This window comes from Protobothrops mucrosquamatus, unplaced genomic scaffold (assembly GCF_001527695.2).
Source record: "Protobothrops mucrosquamatus isolate PMUCROS unplaced genomic scaffold, P.Mucros_1.0 scaffold2875, whole genome shotgun sequence".
Taxonomy (NCBI): Eukaryota; Metazoa; Chordata; class Lepidosauria; order Squamata; family Viperidae; genus Protobothrops; species Protobothrops mucrosquamatus.
In genome coordinates, this window is record NW_015388904.1 from 46980 (window position 1) to 63375 (window position 16396).

Genomic DNA, 16396 nt, shown 5'->3' on the forward strand with positions numbered 1-16396 from the left:
TATCATAATTGCAAGGTAATTGAGGATTTTTGTTTGATGGAACTTTATCTAAAATTGTGTTAATTTTAATGTAATATTATTCCTTATAGAGAGGAAATTGTTTATAATTAATTTGAGCTATATGTATATGATTTTGTTCTTGAATGATTTGACACTCTGACCACCACATTGTGTCCTAAGCTTTTGTAAAAAATGGAAAAAAACCAATAAAACTTTTATTAAAAAACCCAATAAAATATATTTTGATATAAAAGTTCTCATACCACCAATTCCATTACATTCTGTACTTCACTTCAGTAAACAACAGGAATTGTCAGCCTATGGAATACCAGAGCTGCCAAAGATCCATATTTAGCATCTGTAAAGTGTTTTGACAGTAATTAGAGATGCAGGCTAAGCAACTCTAATGGAAGAAAGTGAAGAGGAACTAAAGAGCCTCTTGATGCGGGTGAAGAAGGAGAGTGCAAAACTCAATATTAAGAAAACCAAAATCATGGCATCCGGCCCTTTCAATTCCTGGCAAATAGATGGGAAGAAATGGAGGTAGTGACAGATTTTATTTTTCTAGGCTCCAAGATCACCTCAGATGGGGACTGCAGCTAAGAAATTAAAAGACGCTTGCTCCTGGGGAGGAAAGCTATGGCAAATCTAGACAGCATACTAAAAAGCAGAGACATCACCCTGCCAACAAAAGTGCGTTTAGTCAAGGCCATGGTTTTCCCAGTTGCAATGTATGGATGTGAAAGTTGGACCATAAGAAAGGCTGAGCAACAAAGAATTGAGGCCTTTGAACTATGGTGCTGGAGAAGACTCCTGCGAGTCCCTTGGACTGCAAGGCGTTCAAACCAGTCAGTCCTAGAAGAGATCAACACTGACTGCTCTTTAGAAGGCCAGATCCTGAAATTGAAACTCAAATACTTTGGCCACCTAATGAGAAGGAAGGACTCACTGGAGAAGGGCCTAATGCTGGGAAAGATCGAGGGCAATAGAAGAAGGGGACGACAGAGAATGGGGTGGCTGGATGGAGTCACTGAAGCAGTAGGCGTGAACTTAAATGGACTCCAGAAGATGGTAGAGGACAGGAAGACCTGGAGGGATGTTGTCCATGGCGTCGTGATGGGTCGGACACGACTTTGCAATTAACAACAACAACAACTATCCCTTTATAGATATTCTTTTATTCACAGAAGTAAAACAAAAGACAGGAAAATTAAAAAAAAAACTTATGGTGAAGAGACTATAAACAACATTAAAAGAATTGATCAAAATCTCCACAGTTGAGAAAGGACACATTTGATATTCTTATTTCTCATGCTATAGATGATTGGATTGAACAGAGGTGGAAGGAGGGCATACAGAACAGTCAACCCAATATCTAAGTAAGATGGTGTGTTAGAGGCAGGTCTCAGATAGGCAAGGCATCCATTTAATAATAATATAGACACTACTGTGAGGTGGGGAATACAGGTAGATAAGGCTTTTTGCCTTCCTTGTTCAGAAGGGATTCTAAACACTGCCTTAAATATCAATGCATAAGATACAACTATAAAAGTAAAACAACCAAATCCAACAATGAAACCGGCCACAAGAATTCCAAACTCAAGTAGATTTAATCCAGAGCAGGATAGTTTTAGTAATTGTGGAATTTCACAGAAGAATTGATTAACAACATTAGAACAAAAAAGGATGGAAAACGTGCCAGTGGTATGCAACATTCCATAGAGGAGGCCTGTAACCCACACTAGAATTATGATTTCAGTACAGTATTTCCAGCTCATCACCATCTCATAGTGCAGTGGGTGGCAAATGGCAACATACCGATCATATGCCATCACTGTCAGGAGGGAGAAATCAGAAGCTTCAAATGACATAAAGAGAAAGATTTGAGCAACACAACCAAAGTAAGAGATGTGTCTGGTATCCATGAGAGAATTTATCATGGATTTGGGCACAATGACTGAAACAATGCCCAGGTCCTGTAGAGCCAAATTCATAAGAAAGAAGTACATGGGGCTTTGCAGTCGGTGGTCAAAAGCAATTGCAGAGATGATGAGAATATTTGCTGTTACAGTTGCCAGATATAACACAGAGAACAATAAAAAATGTAAAAGCTGCATATGCTGATTTTTTGAGAATTCCAGCAGCAGAAAGTAAGGCACTGTGGTTTGATTCTCCATATTTATTTATGACAAAGCTGGCATAACTGCAAGAAAATAAAGGAGGAAAATTCAGTTAGATAAAATTTTGGAGATGGCATTTTGATATGTGGTGAGAATAGAAAAATCAAGAAATGTAATGAAAAACAGAGATATAGGATGGGGATATTAGAACACACTCTTTTGCATTTTTACCCATCTGTACTAAAGGACCAACCACGAACATCACATTTTTCCTTCTTTCCTCTTTTCAATTATGTTATCTCATGTTCTGATCAAAAGCATTGGTTAGGAGTAGAATAAAGTTGGTTCAGATCTATTTTCATCAATAAAAACATTACTCATAATAATTGGATCCATCCAATTATCCATTGTGCTCGTGTAGGAAAATTGGAGAATTCCAATGTCTGGTGCTTTGTGCTTCTAGAAGAAAGGTAATGTAAATCTAGCCAATAAATATAAAAATAATTTACTATATCTCTTACTTGAAAATCTTAAGAGCAGACATTTCCTCTTTGTATAATTTCTCTCTGTGTGTGTATTTATGTAAGTGATGGCAATGTTTTTTTTCTCAATTTCCCCACCAGATATTATTCTAAAATAATAGCATAAAAAGCTTATAAACCAATACATAAATACAAGATTATTAAACATGTATTTAAACAATTATATCACTGTTATATACATTTAATCAAAGGGTCTCAAATAATAGCAGAATAAATTAATAAATTTCCTTATCCAACAATCAGAAGGAAATGAAAACTCAGTTTGAAAAGGCAGTCTCCCATCCAGTACAAACCAATAATGTCTGTAGTGGAGTTTTGACAGAAAGTGAGACACAACCTATTGCACCTTTGAACTCTGACATCTCAGCATTTTTTTTAAACAATGTTGAATGCTATGTACGCACATTTTCAACAATAATATTTAACTTATTTTAACAACAGAGAAATAAAAAGTTTTGGGAATCTTACCATGCATTTTTTTATTCATGTACAGTTAGATGATGAGATGACTTTGCCAATGCTAATTCACCAATTAGTGATCAGTTCATGAGGAAAATTTGGAACAAATTTCTGCAAACTATAACTGTTTTTATTCTTTATAATTATCATGAGAAAAAGGTACCAATGTTAAATATGTAGTTAATTCATTATTTAAAGTCTACACAAAAATCTCTCCAAATCTTTCTTTCCTGTTAAGTAAATGCTGTCCCACTAATTTTCATGTAGTGAAATATCTATCTGCAGTCATAGTTATTTCTATTTTGAATCTATATTAATCTTTGTTTATTTCCCTCAAGAGACTTGTACACCAAAATGAAACTGACTTCTCTGTGCTTATTAACACAGTTAACAAATGTAAATGAAGCTGACTTCTGTGTGTTCATAAACATAATTTGTCATAATGAACACAACAGTTTCCTCTAGGACCTGTTATCATATCACATACAATAATAATATTTCCGATTATTAACAAAAGTTTAAATTGTGAGAGATGAAACACAATCAAGTGAGAATCATCATTTGTGATTCTCTTTTATTTCCAGCTTTCTGCATGCTACAGGCAGGGGAAGAGCTTGACCTTGGCTAGATATGTCCACATACCTAGTGGTGGATAATAATTCTGCCAATTATAAGGGGGAAAGGCAAAAAGAAATATCAGAAAACCCATAGAATCCTGGTGGAATGCCAATAATAATAATAATAAAGTTGGAAGGGACCTTGGAGGTCATCGAGTCCAACCCCCTGCTCAGGCAGGAAACCCTGCATCATTTCGGACAGATGGCTGTCCAGTCTCTTCTTAAAAACTTCCAATGTTGGAGCATTCACCACTTCTGGAGGCAGGTTGTTACATTGGTTAATGGTTCTAACCGTCAGGAAGTTTCTCCTTAGTTCTAGGTTGCTTCTCTCCTTGATTAGTTTCCATCTGTTGCTTCTTGTCCTGCCCTCAGGCACTTTGGAAAATAGCTTGACTTTCTCTTCTTTGTGGCAGCTACTGAGATATTGGAACACTGCTATCATGTCCCCCCTCGTCCTTCTCTTTGTTAAACTAGACATACCCAATTCCAGCAACCGTTCCTCATATGTTTTAGCCTCCAGTCCCCTAATCATCTTTGTTGCTCTTCTCTGTACTCTTTCTAGAGTCTCAACATCTTTTTTACATCGTGGTGACCAAAACTGGATGCAGTATTCCAGTGTGGCCTTACCAAGGCATTGTAAAGTGGTATTAATACTTCACGTGATCTTGATTCTATCCCTCTGTTAATGCAGCCTAGCACTGTGTTGGCTTATTTGGCAGCTGCAGCACACTGCTGGCTCATATTTAAATGATTGTCCACTAGGTCTCTGAGATCCCTCTCACAGTTACTACTATTGAGCAAGATACCCCCTATACTATACCTGTACATTTGTTTTTTCTTGCCTAAATATAGAACCTTACTTTTTTCACCATTGAATTTCATTTTGTTAGATAGCGCTCAGTGTTCAAGTCTGTCCAGATCCTCCTATATCCTAAGCCTGTCTTCTGGAGTGTTGGCTATTCCTGCCGTCTTGGTGTCGTCTGCAAATTTGATGAGTTCCCCATCTATCCCCTCATCCAGATCGTTGATGAAGATGTTGAAGAGCACTGGGCCCAGAATAGAGCCCTGGGGCACCCCACTACACACTTCCCTCCATGTAGATGTGGTTCCATTGAGGACCACATGCTGAGTACGGCCGGTCAGCCAGCTACAGATCCATCTGGTAGTGATGCTGTCTAACCCGCATTTTTCTATCTTCTCAAGTAGTAGGTTGTGGTCTACTTTGTCAAATGCCTTACTGAAGTCCAAGTAAATTATATCCACAGCATTCCTCTGGTCCACTAATTTTGTCACTTGGTCAAAGAATGCAATAAGATTTGTCTGGCATGATCTGTTTTTGACAAACCCGTGTTGACTTTTAGTAATGACTTTGTTTGCCTCTAGGTGTTCGCTGATTCGTTGTTTCATTATCTTTCCAGAATCTTCCCAGGTATTGAGATCAGGTTGATAAGTCTGTAATTTCCTGGGTCCCTTTTTCCCCCTTTTTTGAAGGTGGGAACTACATCAGCTCTTTTCCAGTCCTCTGGTAGTTCCCCAGTGCTCCAGGATCTCTGAAAAATATAGTTCAGTGGTTCTGAGATCACATCTGCCAGTTCCTTAGGAACCTTGAGGTGTAATCCATCTGGTTCTTGTGATTTGAACTCGTCTAAGCTGGACAGGTGTTCACTTACCATTTTCTTGCCTATCTTAACTTGTATTTCTATTTTGTTTTTTATGGCACTATTTTTAATAGGTTGGTCTGTTTTTTCCCTTTGTGTAAAGACAGATGCGAAAAATGAGTTAAATAGTTCTGCTTTCTCCCTGTTGCTTGTCACCTTCTTGTCACTTTCACCCACTAATGGACCAATTGTTTCCTTCACTTTTTTCTTGTTTTTTACATGTTGAAAGAAGCTTTTTTTGTTATTTTTGACTTTGGTTGCAAGCTTTAATTCATTTTGAGCCTTAGCTTTCCTCACTTCGTCTTTGCAGGCTCATTTATTTAAGTAAAGAATATTTGCAACAATTATAAAGTATAATCACAAAATATCTAAGAAAAATGCACAGTAAGAATATCTCTAGAGGCAGATAGGTAAGTTGACCAACCCCCCTTTCTAACTGAATCTAGCAATTCAGTAGTTTTTGCTGGGCTGAAAGAATAAAAGCCATCACTGGAAAATGAGAAAAAGAATGAACATCCATTTGGGAGTGCAGAATAGAAAGTATAAGATTCTTATGCTCCTGTAAGTCAGTAGAAAGGAAGGCTACACTATTATTATGGGGGGGGGGGTAAGTGTGGTCAGATTGATAAAGTCAGTACATCAGTATTTTGATGCCACACATAAGTAGCATATATACTAAAATCTTACATTGATATATGAAAAGGATTGCCTTTTATGGAACTGCAAGTCTCCTTTCATTGGACAGAGATGTCTTTCTTAGAAATCTTGATTATCTCAAGAGAGTTTCAGGTCTACCAGTTTTTAATGGTTCTGATCAACCTCATTTCTTACTTGTTCCTATTTTGGATTGAACCTTTATCTTCCGCCTATTTTACAAAACATGCTTAAACAAAACATGCTTTAACATGATACCCGAAATCAGTTGAAAAGCTATGCAGCAACAATATCAAAAATGATCTTTACACCTAGGAAATGAGAACAGCATAAAAAAAAGTCTCCAAGCTAATTTTCTTCTGTATAAAAATGAGGGAAAAGAAAACACAATCAGTCTTTTGTGACTATGAAGGTATAATTCCAATTAAACATGAGGAGCTGATTTCTTGATTGACCTATCTCAAAAGGCTGACACTTCCTCAAATTCAGAGTAAGATTCTGTATTACAGCATGGGTAATGATATGCCATAACTATGAGGCAGAGTAAAGTATATGCAAATGAACATTGTACTTTGAGGAATTTAGTGACATATTTTGATTTCCTATATTGAAAAGGTCTAAAAGTTTACAGTCCATTCTGAGCTAACCTGCTTGCTTTTTCCTCTTACTTGCTGAATAAGGAGCGTGGGGAATCTTTGCATAACTCCAAAGCTTTTGTTTTCTGTATAAATTTCAGATTTTTAGTTTCCATCCCAGGGTCCTCGATATCTCAAGAGAGAGTGGCCATTAGAAAGACTCTTGAAAGTCTCATTTTATTATGCTACACAAAAATCTAAACACGGTGTTCATGAATTAGAATATAATACCCACACAAGTTAAGTAAATGTTGAAAGTCTTTATTGAATAAAGCAGAGCAAATTAATAACTATATCTGCAAAATATAATGTGGACAAGAAATATCAAGGCAAGAAAATAAGAAGGGGACATTCAATACAGGAATATAAATATAGAAGAAAATGGCATATCCTTTAGCCGAAAGCCCCTCAGACTCAAAAAAGGTACTGATATTATCTAGGTGATTCCAGTATGCATATGACATCTTTCCAAAATATTCTTACATTGACCCTCAACATATTTGTCCTTTGTTTATTTAAATATATGTTCTTATGTACATTTACCTGAAATAAATTTTAAAATGTATTGGACAGTTGGTAGCATAGATAACACAAAACCTATATAAACCTTTTAGTATACCATATTAGCAGCTGGGATAAAACAGTTCTCAAGCAAATTTTACCAAAATATTCTGGAATACATCTATTTATACTCATTTCTTCAGGTATTAGAAAATAGAGGATATCTTATCTCTTTCAATTGAGATTACTGTAAGTTTATACTGTGTTTTCCTGAAAATAATACCTATCCCAAAAATAAGCCCTAGCTTGATTTTTACATGTGTGCCCAATATAAGCCCTATCCCCAAAATAAGCCCTACTTAAGACCCCACCCACTCCATTGCACCTCGTTGCACGAGGTGGGTGAGGTGCATGGGTAAAAATCAAGCTAGGGTAGGAATGGGGGCAGGAATAGGGGGATGGAGCTGCCCCACAGGCCCCACACCCACTTACCTTAAGACAGTTACAGCCAGGCTTCCCTCACCCCTGATACCTGCTTTGCCTTGCTTTCCCACTTCTTCTGCGTCCACTCATCGCCTCTCTTGTGCATCACCTCCAGCCTCTGTTTTGCCATCATAGGCCTTCAGGAAAGGCTCTGGAGTCAGGAAACGAGCTCAGGATTGATGTGCACAGCATTCCCTGGCTTCCTTTTCACTATCAGAGGTGAAGGCATCTGACAGCAAAATGGAGGACAGGGGATACCACATACGTCAATCTGGAGCTCATTTCTCAACTGCAGAGGCCTTTCTTTAATGCCTCTGCTGGCAAAATGGAGGCTGGGGCCGATGCACATGAATGGCGGTGAGCGACCTCAGAAGAAGTGGGCTGGCAAGGCAAGGCAGGTGTCGGGGCATGGGAGGCCTGGCTGTGTCAGTTCTAAGGTAAGTGGGTAAGACATCCCCTGAAAATAAGACCTGGTGCCTCTTTTGGAGGCAAAAAATATATAAATTCTAGTCCTATTTTCAGGAAAACAGGGTATGATGGTCTATTATGAAATTGACTTCTTGCTTTTTCATATTGTTGTGGTTACAAAAATGTTATGGAAGACAGAATGAGCTCACTCATCCTGCCCATCCTGCCAAGTGTCTGGTTTTGCCAAAGCAAGGAAAGAAAGAATATTCTTAAGCTAAAATGAGCGAGAATCTGTTTGGTGTGGTGCTTAAGGCACCACACTAGAAACCAGGACACAGTACAGCTGTAGGAGCAAAGTCAGATGGGTGACTTGGACCACTCACTCACTCTCACAGTTCTAGGAAGGAGAAAATGGCAAACCCCTTCTGAAAAATCTTGGCAAGAAAATGCAGTGATTTTTCCAGGCAGTTGGAAGGAGTTAAGGCTGACAGAACAAAACTAAATATCAAAGTGTTTGATAAAATGATCATTTAAGGAGATAATTCTTGGAAAAGCTAAAGTTTTGTCATATTATATGCAAGTATTGCAGGGGGAGCCATTTTATTCAGAAAGCACAGGGAAAAATAGGCCACATAGTTTAAACAACTTCACAATTACACTTGCTTTGCACAATTGTACTATATCCTGGTACTTCAGCAAAATTCAAGAGGCTGCCAATCAACCACATTTAAAGTGCATTAACAACAATTAGGGATGCAGAATGTTTGCTGAGTAACTTCTTGACTTCTGCAATTCCTCTGGATTTAAAGGGTGCCTGCATCCCAACTATGTCTTTTTTTATTAAAAGTTTTATAAAAAAAATTACAATATAATCCCCCTCCACCCCAAAACCCCCCCTCCACCCCACTTCCCAGAGCTGTTCACAGGGTTAACAATATAATAATCATAATTTAACTAACATTAACCAACTATTAAGTTACCAAATCTATAAAACACTTTAACTCCCTTTTAACATAAATTTAAATAAATTAAAGTTAAACACAATAATGAACAAATAATAATATCATAATAATAATTAAAAATAACAAAAAATAAACTATTATGAAGTATTGACAATAGTGATACTCTGAAATTTACTCAAAAACCAAATGGAACTTTTTAGTCCCATATTTATTCTGAATATAATCTATCCATATTCTCCAAACCGAGATATATCTTTCTTGTGAATGATCCTTCACATAAGCAGAAATCTTGGCCATTTCTGCTAAATTTGACACTTTAAGTGACCATTCTTCTATAGTAGGCAGACGATCCGTCTTCCAATATTGAGCTACCAATAATCTTGCAGCTGTTATAAGATTCAACATCAAATTCATTTCTTTAACATCCAAATCTTCGATAATACCTAACAAAAATATCTGCGGTGCAAAGTTTATCTTTTTCTTAAAAATGTTTTGAATATTCCACCAAATCTTAATCCAAAATACTTTTATTTCCCTGCATGCCCACCAAATATGAAAATAAGTTGCATCTAAATTTCCACATCTCCAACACTTGGCTGTAGATTAGGATACATGCAGGACAATTTTTGAGGATCCAAATGCCACCTATAAAACATTTTATAAAAATTTTCTCTTAAGTTTTGAGCTTGAGTAAATTTTACATTTCTAACCCAAATTGTCTCCCATGTATTCAATGGAATTGATTCTCGCACATTCCTTTTTAACATACACCTGTATTCAGAGATTTAAAGGAATAGCCAGGAAAATGCAAAATTGTGATGACCAGAATAAAAGTAATCTTAAAATATTTTTTTCAGAATCTCCACAGTTTAGACAGGACATATTTGATATTCTTATTTCTCATGCTATAAATGATTGGGTTGAACAGGGGTGGAAGAAGTGAATACAGAACAGTCAATCCAAAATCCATGTAAGATGGGCTTTCAGCAGGAGATCTCAGATATGCAAAAATCCCAGTTAAAAGTAACATAGACACTACAACAAGGTGAGGAAGACAAGTGGATAAGGCCTTTTGCTTTCCTTCTTCAGAAGGGATTCGTAACACTGCCCTAAAGATCACTGCATAAGATATGATAATGAAAGTAAAACAACCTAGTCCAGCAATGACACTGACCACAATTATTCCAACCTCAAGTAAATTGAAACCAGAGCAAGATAGTTTTAGCAGTTGTGGAATTTCACAGAAAAATTGGTTGACAACATTAGAACAAAAAAAGATTGAAAAAGTTCCAGTGGTATGCAACATTCCATATAGGAGACTTATAATCCACACTAGAATTATTATTCCAGTGCAAGCTTTCAAGTTCATCAATGTCTCATAGTGCAGTGGATGGCAAATGGCAACATACCGGTCATATGCCATGACTGTCAGGAGAAAAAAATCAGAAGCTCCAAATGACATAAAGAGAAAGACTTGAGCAACACAACCAAAGTAAGAGATGAGTCTGGTGTCCATGAGAGAATTTATCATGGATTTGGGGACAATGACCGAAACAGAGCCTATGTCCTGCAGAGCCAAATTCAAGAGAAAGAAGTACATGGGCCTGTGCAGTTGATGATCCAAAGTTACTGTAGTGATGATTAGAAGATTTGTTGCTACAATTGCCAGATATAATACAAAGAACAAGAGGAAATATAAAATCTGCATATGCTGATTTTTTGAGAATTCCAGCAGCAAAAAGTAAGAAATGGTTTGATTCCTCATGTTTCATTTAGGACAAAGCTGCAAGGAAACAAAGGAGGGAGATGCAGTTAGATAAAATATTGGAAATGGCATTTTGATATGTGGTGAGAACAGAAAACAGAAAGAAATATAAAGCATGAACAGAATGAAGAGAGAAACAGACCATGGGAAAAAATAAACTTAGGATGGGCATATTAGAGTATTAGAATACTCTCTTGTTAATTTCTATCCATTTGTAATCCACCTGTACTAAATAACCAACCACCAACCTTATATTTTCCATTCTTTCATACTTCCAGTTTGGTTATTTCATGCCCTGATCAAAAGGATTGCCTATGATTAGGAAAACCCTGTTAAAGTCTACTTTTAACCCTGGAGGTTTACTGGGAATATTTGGATCAGTCAAAATCTGTCGTCGTTCCCCGCCCCCCAATACAGATTTGTGATTGGAGGATGTGCTTTATGCTTCTAGAAGAAAAACAATGTAAATCTTACAAATAAATATAACAATAGAGCAATTTATTGTTATATTTATTTTCCAGATTTACATTGTTTTTCTTTTCCTTGGAAATCTTGAGTCTAGAAATTACAATGTTTGTGTGTCTGTGTGTGCATGTGTGTGTTTGTGTTTTTTTATGTGACAGTCAGATGGAAATCTTTTTAATTGCCTTAACAGCTATTTGACAAAAGAAAAGAAAAAGAAAATGGTATAATAAGCTCTAAATCTAATACATAAATACTATATTCCTAAACATGCATTTAATGATATATAATTAAATAGAAGAAATTTACTTTACTTACAATGTAACTCTTATCTTGATATTCACTAGCTGGTATTATACATAATAAACACACTGGAAAATATTTTTAAAAATAAGATATTGGCAGAATGAATTAATAAATCCCTCTTTTCAACAATCAGAGGAAAAGTGATAGCTCAATTTGAAAAGGCAGTCTGCCATCAATTAGAAAACTTCTACTCCCTCCAGGAGAGTTTGGCTACAAAATGAGATGCAGCCTATTACAAATATGAACTCTGACAATCTCAGTACTTCTTTGAAAAACGTGGATTCACATTTTCAACAATACTTTAATTTTGAAATTGAAAAGACATTTAGAAATATTCTAAATATCTATTTCTTTTATTGATATTCAGACAAATTTGAACTTACTTTACTGATGCTAATTTTCCTACAATTCATCTCATTTTCATATAGTGAAACAGCTATCTGCAGGTTAAGAGAATCTTCTGAGCGTTTATTACATATTTTTTTCTCCCCAAGAGTCCTGTAGACCAAAATAAAACTGACTTCTGTATGATTCTTAAGATAATTAGCAAACCAAAATAAATCTGACTTTTGTGTGCCTATTAACATAATTACCAAACTGAAATAAAACTAACTTCTATGTGCTTGTTAACATAATTAGCCATTAATAACTCTATAGCTACCTCCAATTACTCCTGTAGTAGTTATCCCATAACATAACAATATCTCAGAATAATGTTAACAGAATAGAGGCTGCAGTGATTCCAGCACTCAAAACTGTGAGAGGTGAAACATGAATCAGGTGAGAGGAACTCCCTGAACCATGTTTCATCTCTTGGGATTCTCTTTTATCTCCAGCTTTTAAGAAATCCCACCCTCTATTCTGCACACCACAGTGAGGGGAACAGCTAAGAATTGGGTTAATTAAGCCCAGACCATTAACACAGGAGTGAAAAAGTCAAGTCTTTTGGAAAATATAAAGGGAAGAGGAAGAAAAGAAGTTCAAAAAACCCCATAGAAACCTATGAAACAAATTGCAATAACACCATAGAAACCAGTGGAATTAAACAAGCAAGATGATAGTTCATTGCTATATTCCAAGCCACGCCCCTTTCTAGGGTCCATTGCACTGCTTGAGTATACTACAAATGCAGACCTAAAACAAGGCTCAGGGAATGAGGTATAATGTAAGCCTATTGAGACCTTAAAATAGCTATAATAAGTAATACAGTAAATCCATAGAAATCAATAAGAAAACTCATAGAAGAAACATAGCAAATAAGATTTAGAAAGAGAGTTTAGAAAATTTTTAGAAAATTAGTATACATATCCTCAGTTCTGTTGGTTAATAATTTTTGTTTTCTGGGACTTCCGGTGAGCAGGCGACCTCGTCGGACGCAGCTGTAGCTGCCTCCCGCCTGTTTTCGCGTAAAAGCCGTTTTGACAGCGAGCATTAGCTGTCAAACGGCTTGAGACCCTTCCCCTGGGCATAAGGGGATCGGTGAGCTGCCCGGGGTAGGAGTTGAGTTCCCGAGTCGTCCGATCTGGACGATGTAGGTTAGAACTCCTCTGGAGCCCCGAGGACCCTCTGCAATCCAGGACGCCTTCACTTCGGCGAAGCTAGAAGCCGCCGCCACCGCTGCAACTTAAATTTAACTGTGAGTGACTATACGCAGACAAACCGACCCTGGAAGTTTGTTCTTTACTTTGGACCTTACTCTGACTTGAGCTATTTTGATCTTCCCTATACTTGGGTTGGATTGTGCTAAAGTGAACTTAAAATGGCGATGGATGATACTTTCTAGCGAGAAGAAGTGAAAGTGATTTCCGGTTTGGAACTTTTGTTACTTTCAACACTTTCACTATCTGCCTTGGACTAATTGCTTAAAAGACTCTCATATAGATTGAAATTTTAATATTGTTAATATGGCTTCGAGAAGAATGGTGCCAACAACTGCAAAACCAAATTCATCTCCGACTTCTCAGCTGCTTCAACCAATTCCTAAGCCGGTCTCACACCCTCCACCCCCGCCATCTTCTTCACCCCCGCCGCCCTCTGGTAAAGAACTACAGGATTTTATGTTTCAAATGACAGAGATGTTTCAAAAAATGGATGCTAAAATTGAAAATAAGATTGACCAATTAATACACCACCAACAAGAATTAGTACAGAAACATGAGGGCTTTCGGGTGAATGTGACAACTGCTTTTCAAGGCTTGGCTGAATATGTGGATGGAGTGGCCGAAAGGGTGGAGGAAAATGAACAGAAGGCTGAAGCGAGTGAACAAAGATTGGATTCGATGGAGGAGAGTTTGGAAAATGTTAAGGGTGATGTTTTGATTGCACAATTTCGTGATATGGAGTATGCAATTCGTATCCGTGGATTGGCTGAGGATCCAAAAGAGAATTTAAGGGAAATAATTCCAGAAGCATTCATGAATGCCCTGGCTTGTGGGCATGAAATTCATGGAGAGATTGAACGTGTTTTCAGGGTAAATTTGTGGATCGCTCGCCAGAAACAACTGCCAAGAGACGTGGTCGTTTACTTTACAAGAAAATCAAGATGGAATGAAATAATGCAGCTTTTTTTTCAACAAAGATTCAAGATTTTAAATCAAGATATTATTCTTTTAAAAGAAATCTCAGCGAAAATGCTCAAAGCGCGATGAGATTATGCTTTCCTGGCGCAGGAGTTTAAGAATAGGCAAATAATCTTTAGATGGGATGTACCAGTGGGCATAATTGTAACAGTGGCTGGTAGGCGTTACAGAATTAATTCGATTAAAAAGGCGAAAGAATTTATGGTGTCTGTGTTACAAGCGGAGTGTCCAATTACACCTCAAAAGGCTGATATGGTTGAGCATTCGATTGTGGACCTCCCTTCCACTTCCGGCGCTAAGGATGTAAATGGGCGTTCAAAGGATAATGGAAAAGAACAAAGAGTGACCCGTGCAGCTCACAGACGCAAGGAGAAGGAACAACTGACAGCCCGCCAAACAGCTGAGAGTTCACCACCTGCCACTTCAGAGCCAGTAGGTGGTGCTCGACCTAAGATCTTCGTTAAGTCTTATGCTTCAAGCATTGCCATAGGACTGAAATCAGCAAATGTTTAAGATTTCATCTTGGAATGTGGGGGGACTCAACACCCCCCACAAAAGACGTAAGATTTTTCATTACTTAAGACACTTTAACAATGATATTACATGCTTACAAGAGACTCATATTGTGGTTAAAGACCAGAAATTACTGCTAAATGCCAAGCTTGGAGATTTGTTTGTTGCACCTGCCTTAAAGAAGAAAGCTGGGGTTGCTTTATATATAAAAAAACATCTTTCACCTATTTTAAAAGAAGCTGATAAAGAAGGAAGATTTTTACTTGTGGAAATAAATTTAAATGGAAGAAAGTGTTTAATAGTGGGGGTTTATGCTCCCAATCAACTGGCATCTCAAAAATTATTTTATAGACAATTACATCAGAAGATTGTGGCTTTGGATTATAATTCTTTGATTTTTATGGGGGACTGGAATGGAGTACCTGACACTTTAAAAGATAAAAAGACAACTTCTAGGGATGTGGCCCTTTCCAGACTCCCTAAGTCTTTTTTTGCGATGATGGAAGATTTGGAGCTGGTGGATGTTTGGAGATCACAACATATGAATGAACGTGATTTTACCTTCTTCTCTCATAGACATGAGTCTTTCTCAAGGATTGATTTTGTTTTGTTATCAACTGATTTGCTTACTGACTGTAATAAAAAAAAATTTTTCCTAGAACCTTGTCAGATCACAGTATGGTATGGATAGATATAGGTCAATATAAAAAAAGGAAATCCTGGAGAATAAATGAAAATTTGTTTAATCACAAGGAGAAGCTTAAAGTTTTGAAGGACTATATGGAGGAGTTTTTTCAACTTAACCTGCACAAGGGAACCCCTATATACACTGTCTGGGATGCAAGTAAGGCTTATTCGAGGGGTCTGTTAATTTCTATGAATAATGCACACAAACGTAAGCAAATACAGAGTAGACTAAACTTGGAAAAAGAAATTGGGATTAAAGAAAAATTATTATCCCAGCGGCCAACAGATACTAATTTGAAGGCTTCTATTAAATTACTTAAGGATCAATTTAATATTTTAATTGCTGATCAGGTGGCCACCAATTTGAAGTATATTAAACATAATACATTTGCTAATGCAAATAAGCCAGGGAGATGGTTGGCCTACCAATTACGCAAGAGACAGAAAGCTAGACTTATATCTAAAGTTGTGGTTAAGGGCCACGAGATATATCAACATGAACTGATTAAGAAAGCGTTTACAGATTTCTACTCACACTTATATGCTGCTGGGTCTACAAAAATTGAGGACATTGATAAATACTTACAATTTTCACCCATATATAAACTTACACCAGAACAACAGAAATTGATGAATGAAGAGATTACTGCAGATGAAATTTTAAATGCAATTAAACAACTGAAAACTGGCAAAGCTCCTGGCATGGATGGTCTGACAGCAATCTATTATAAATCTTTGTCAGCTGAACTGATTCAACCTTTAAAAGTATTATTCAATAGAATTATGTTGGGAGAACAAATACCACAGTCGTGGACAGGAGCCTTTATATCTTTGATACCGAAGGATGAGAAAGATATCTTGGAACTTAAGGATTACAGACCTATTTCTTTGTTGAATGTGGATTATAAAATTTTTGCAAAAATTTTGGCTAATAGACTGATGCAGATATTGCAATATTATATACATGATGATCAGACTGGTTTTATATCTGGAAGATATATGAAGTATAATATTAGACAAATTTTGAACTTATTGGAATATTTGG

General features: G+C 36.8%; 2 protein-coding genes across 2 annotated transcripts; both read right to left on the bottom strand.

The window, feature by feature from the left end:
* Positions 1-1262: 1262 nt before the first annotated feature.
* Positions 1263-2177, bottom strand: LOC107296570 (olfactory receptor 14A16-like). The gene has a single exon (XM_015825901.1). It carries the CDS (start codon positions 2175-2177, stop codon positions 1263-1265), a length of 915 nt encoding a protein of 304 aa, XP_015681387.1.
* A 7715-nt stretch (positions 2178-9892) lies between these two features.
* LOC107296571 (olfactory receptor 14A16-like) lies at positions 9893-10816 on the bottom strand. Its single transcript, XM_015825902.2, has one exon. The coding sequence runs from the start codon at positions 10802-10804 to the stop codon at positions 9893-9895; it is 912 nt and encodes a 303-aa protein (XP_015681388.1). The 5' UTR covers positions 10805-10816.
* Between the last annotated feature and the right edge of the window lie 5580 nt (positions 10817-16396).

What these genes read in the sequence shown, in the direction of transcription:
- LOC107296570 (XM_015825901.1), bottom strand. Translation starts at nt 2,177, where the DNA reads ATGGAGAATCAAACCACAGTGCCTTACTTTCTGCTGCTGGAATTCTCA.
- LOC107296571 (XM_015825902.2), bottom strand. Translation starts at nt 10,804, where the DNA reads ATGAGGAATCAAACCATTTCTTACTTTTTGCTGCTGGAATTCTCAAAA.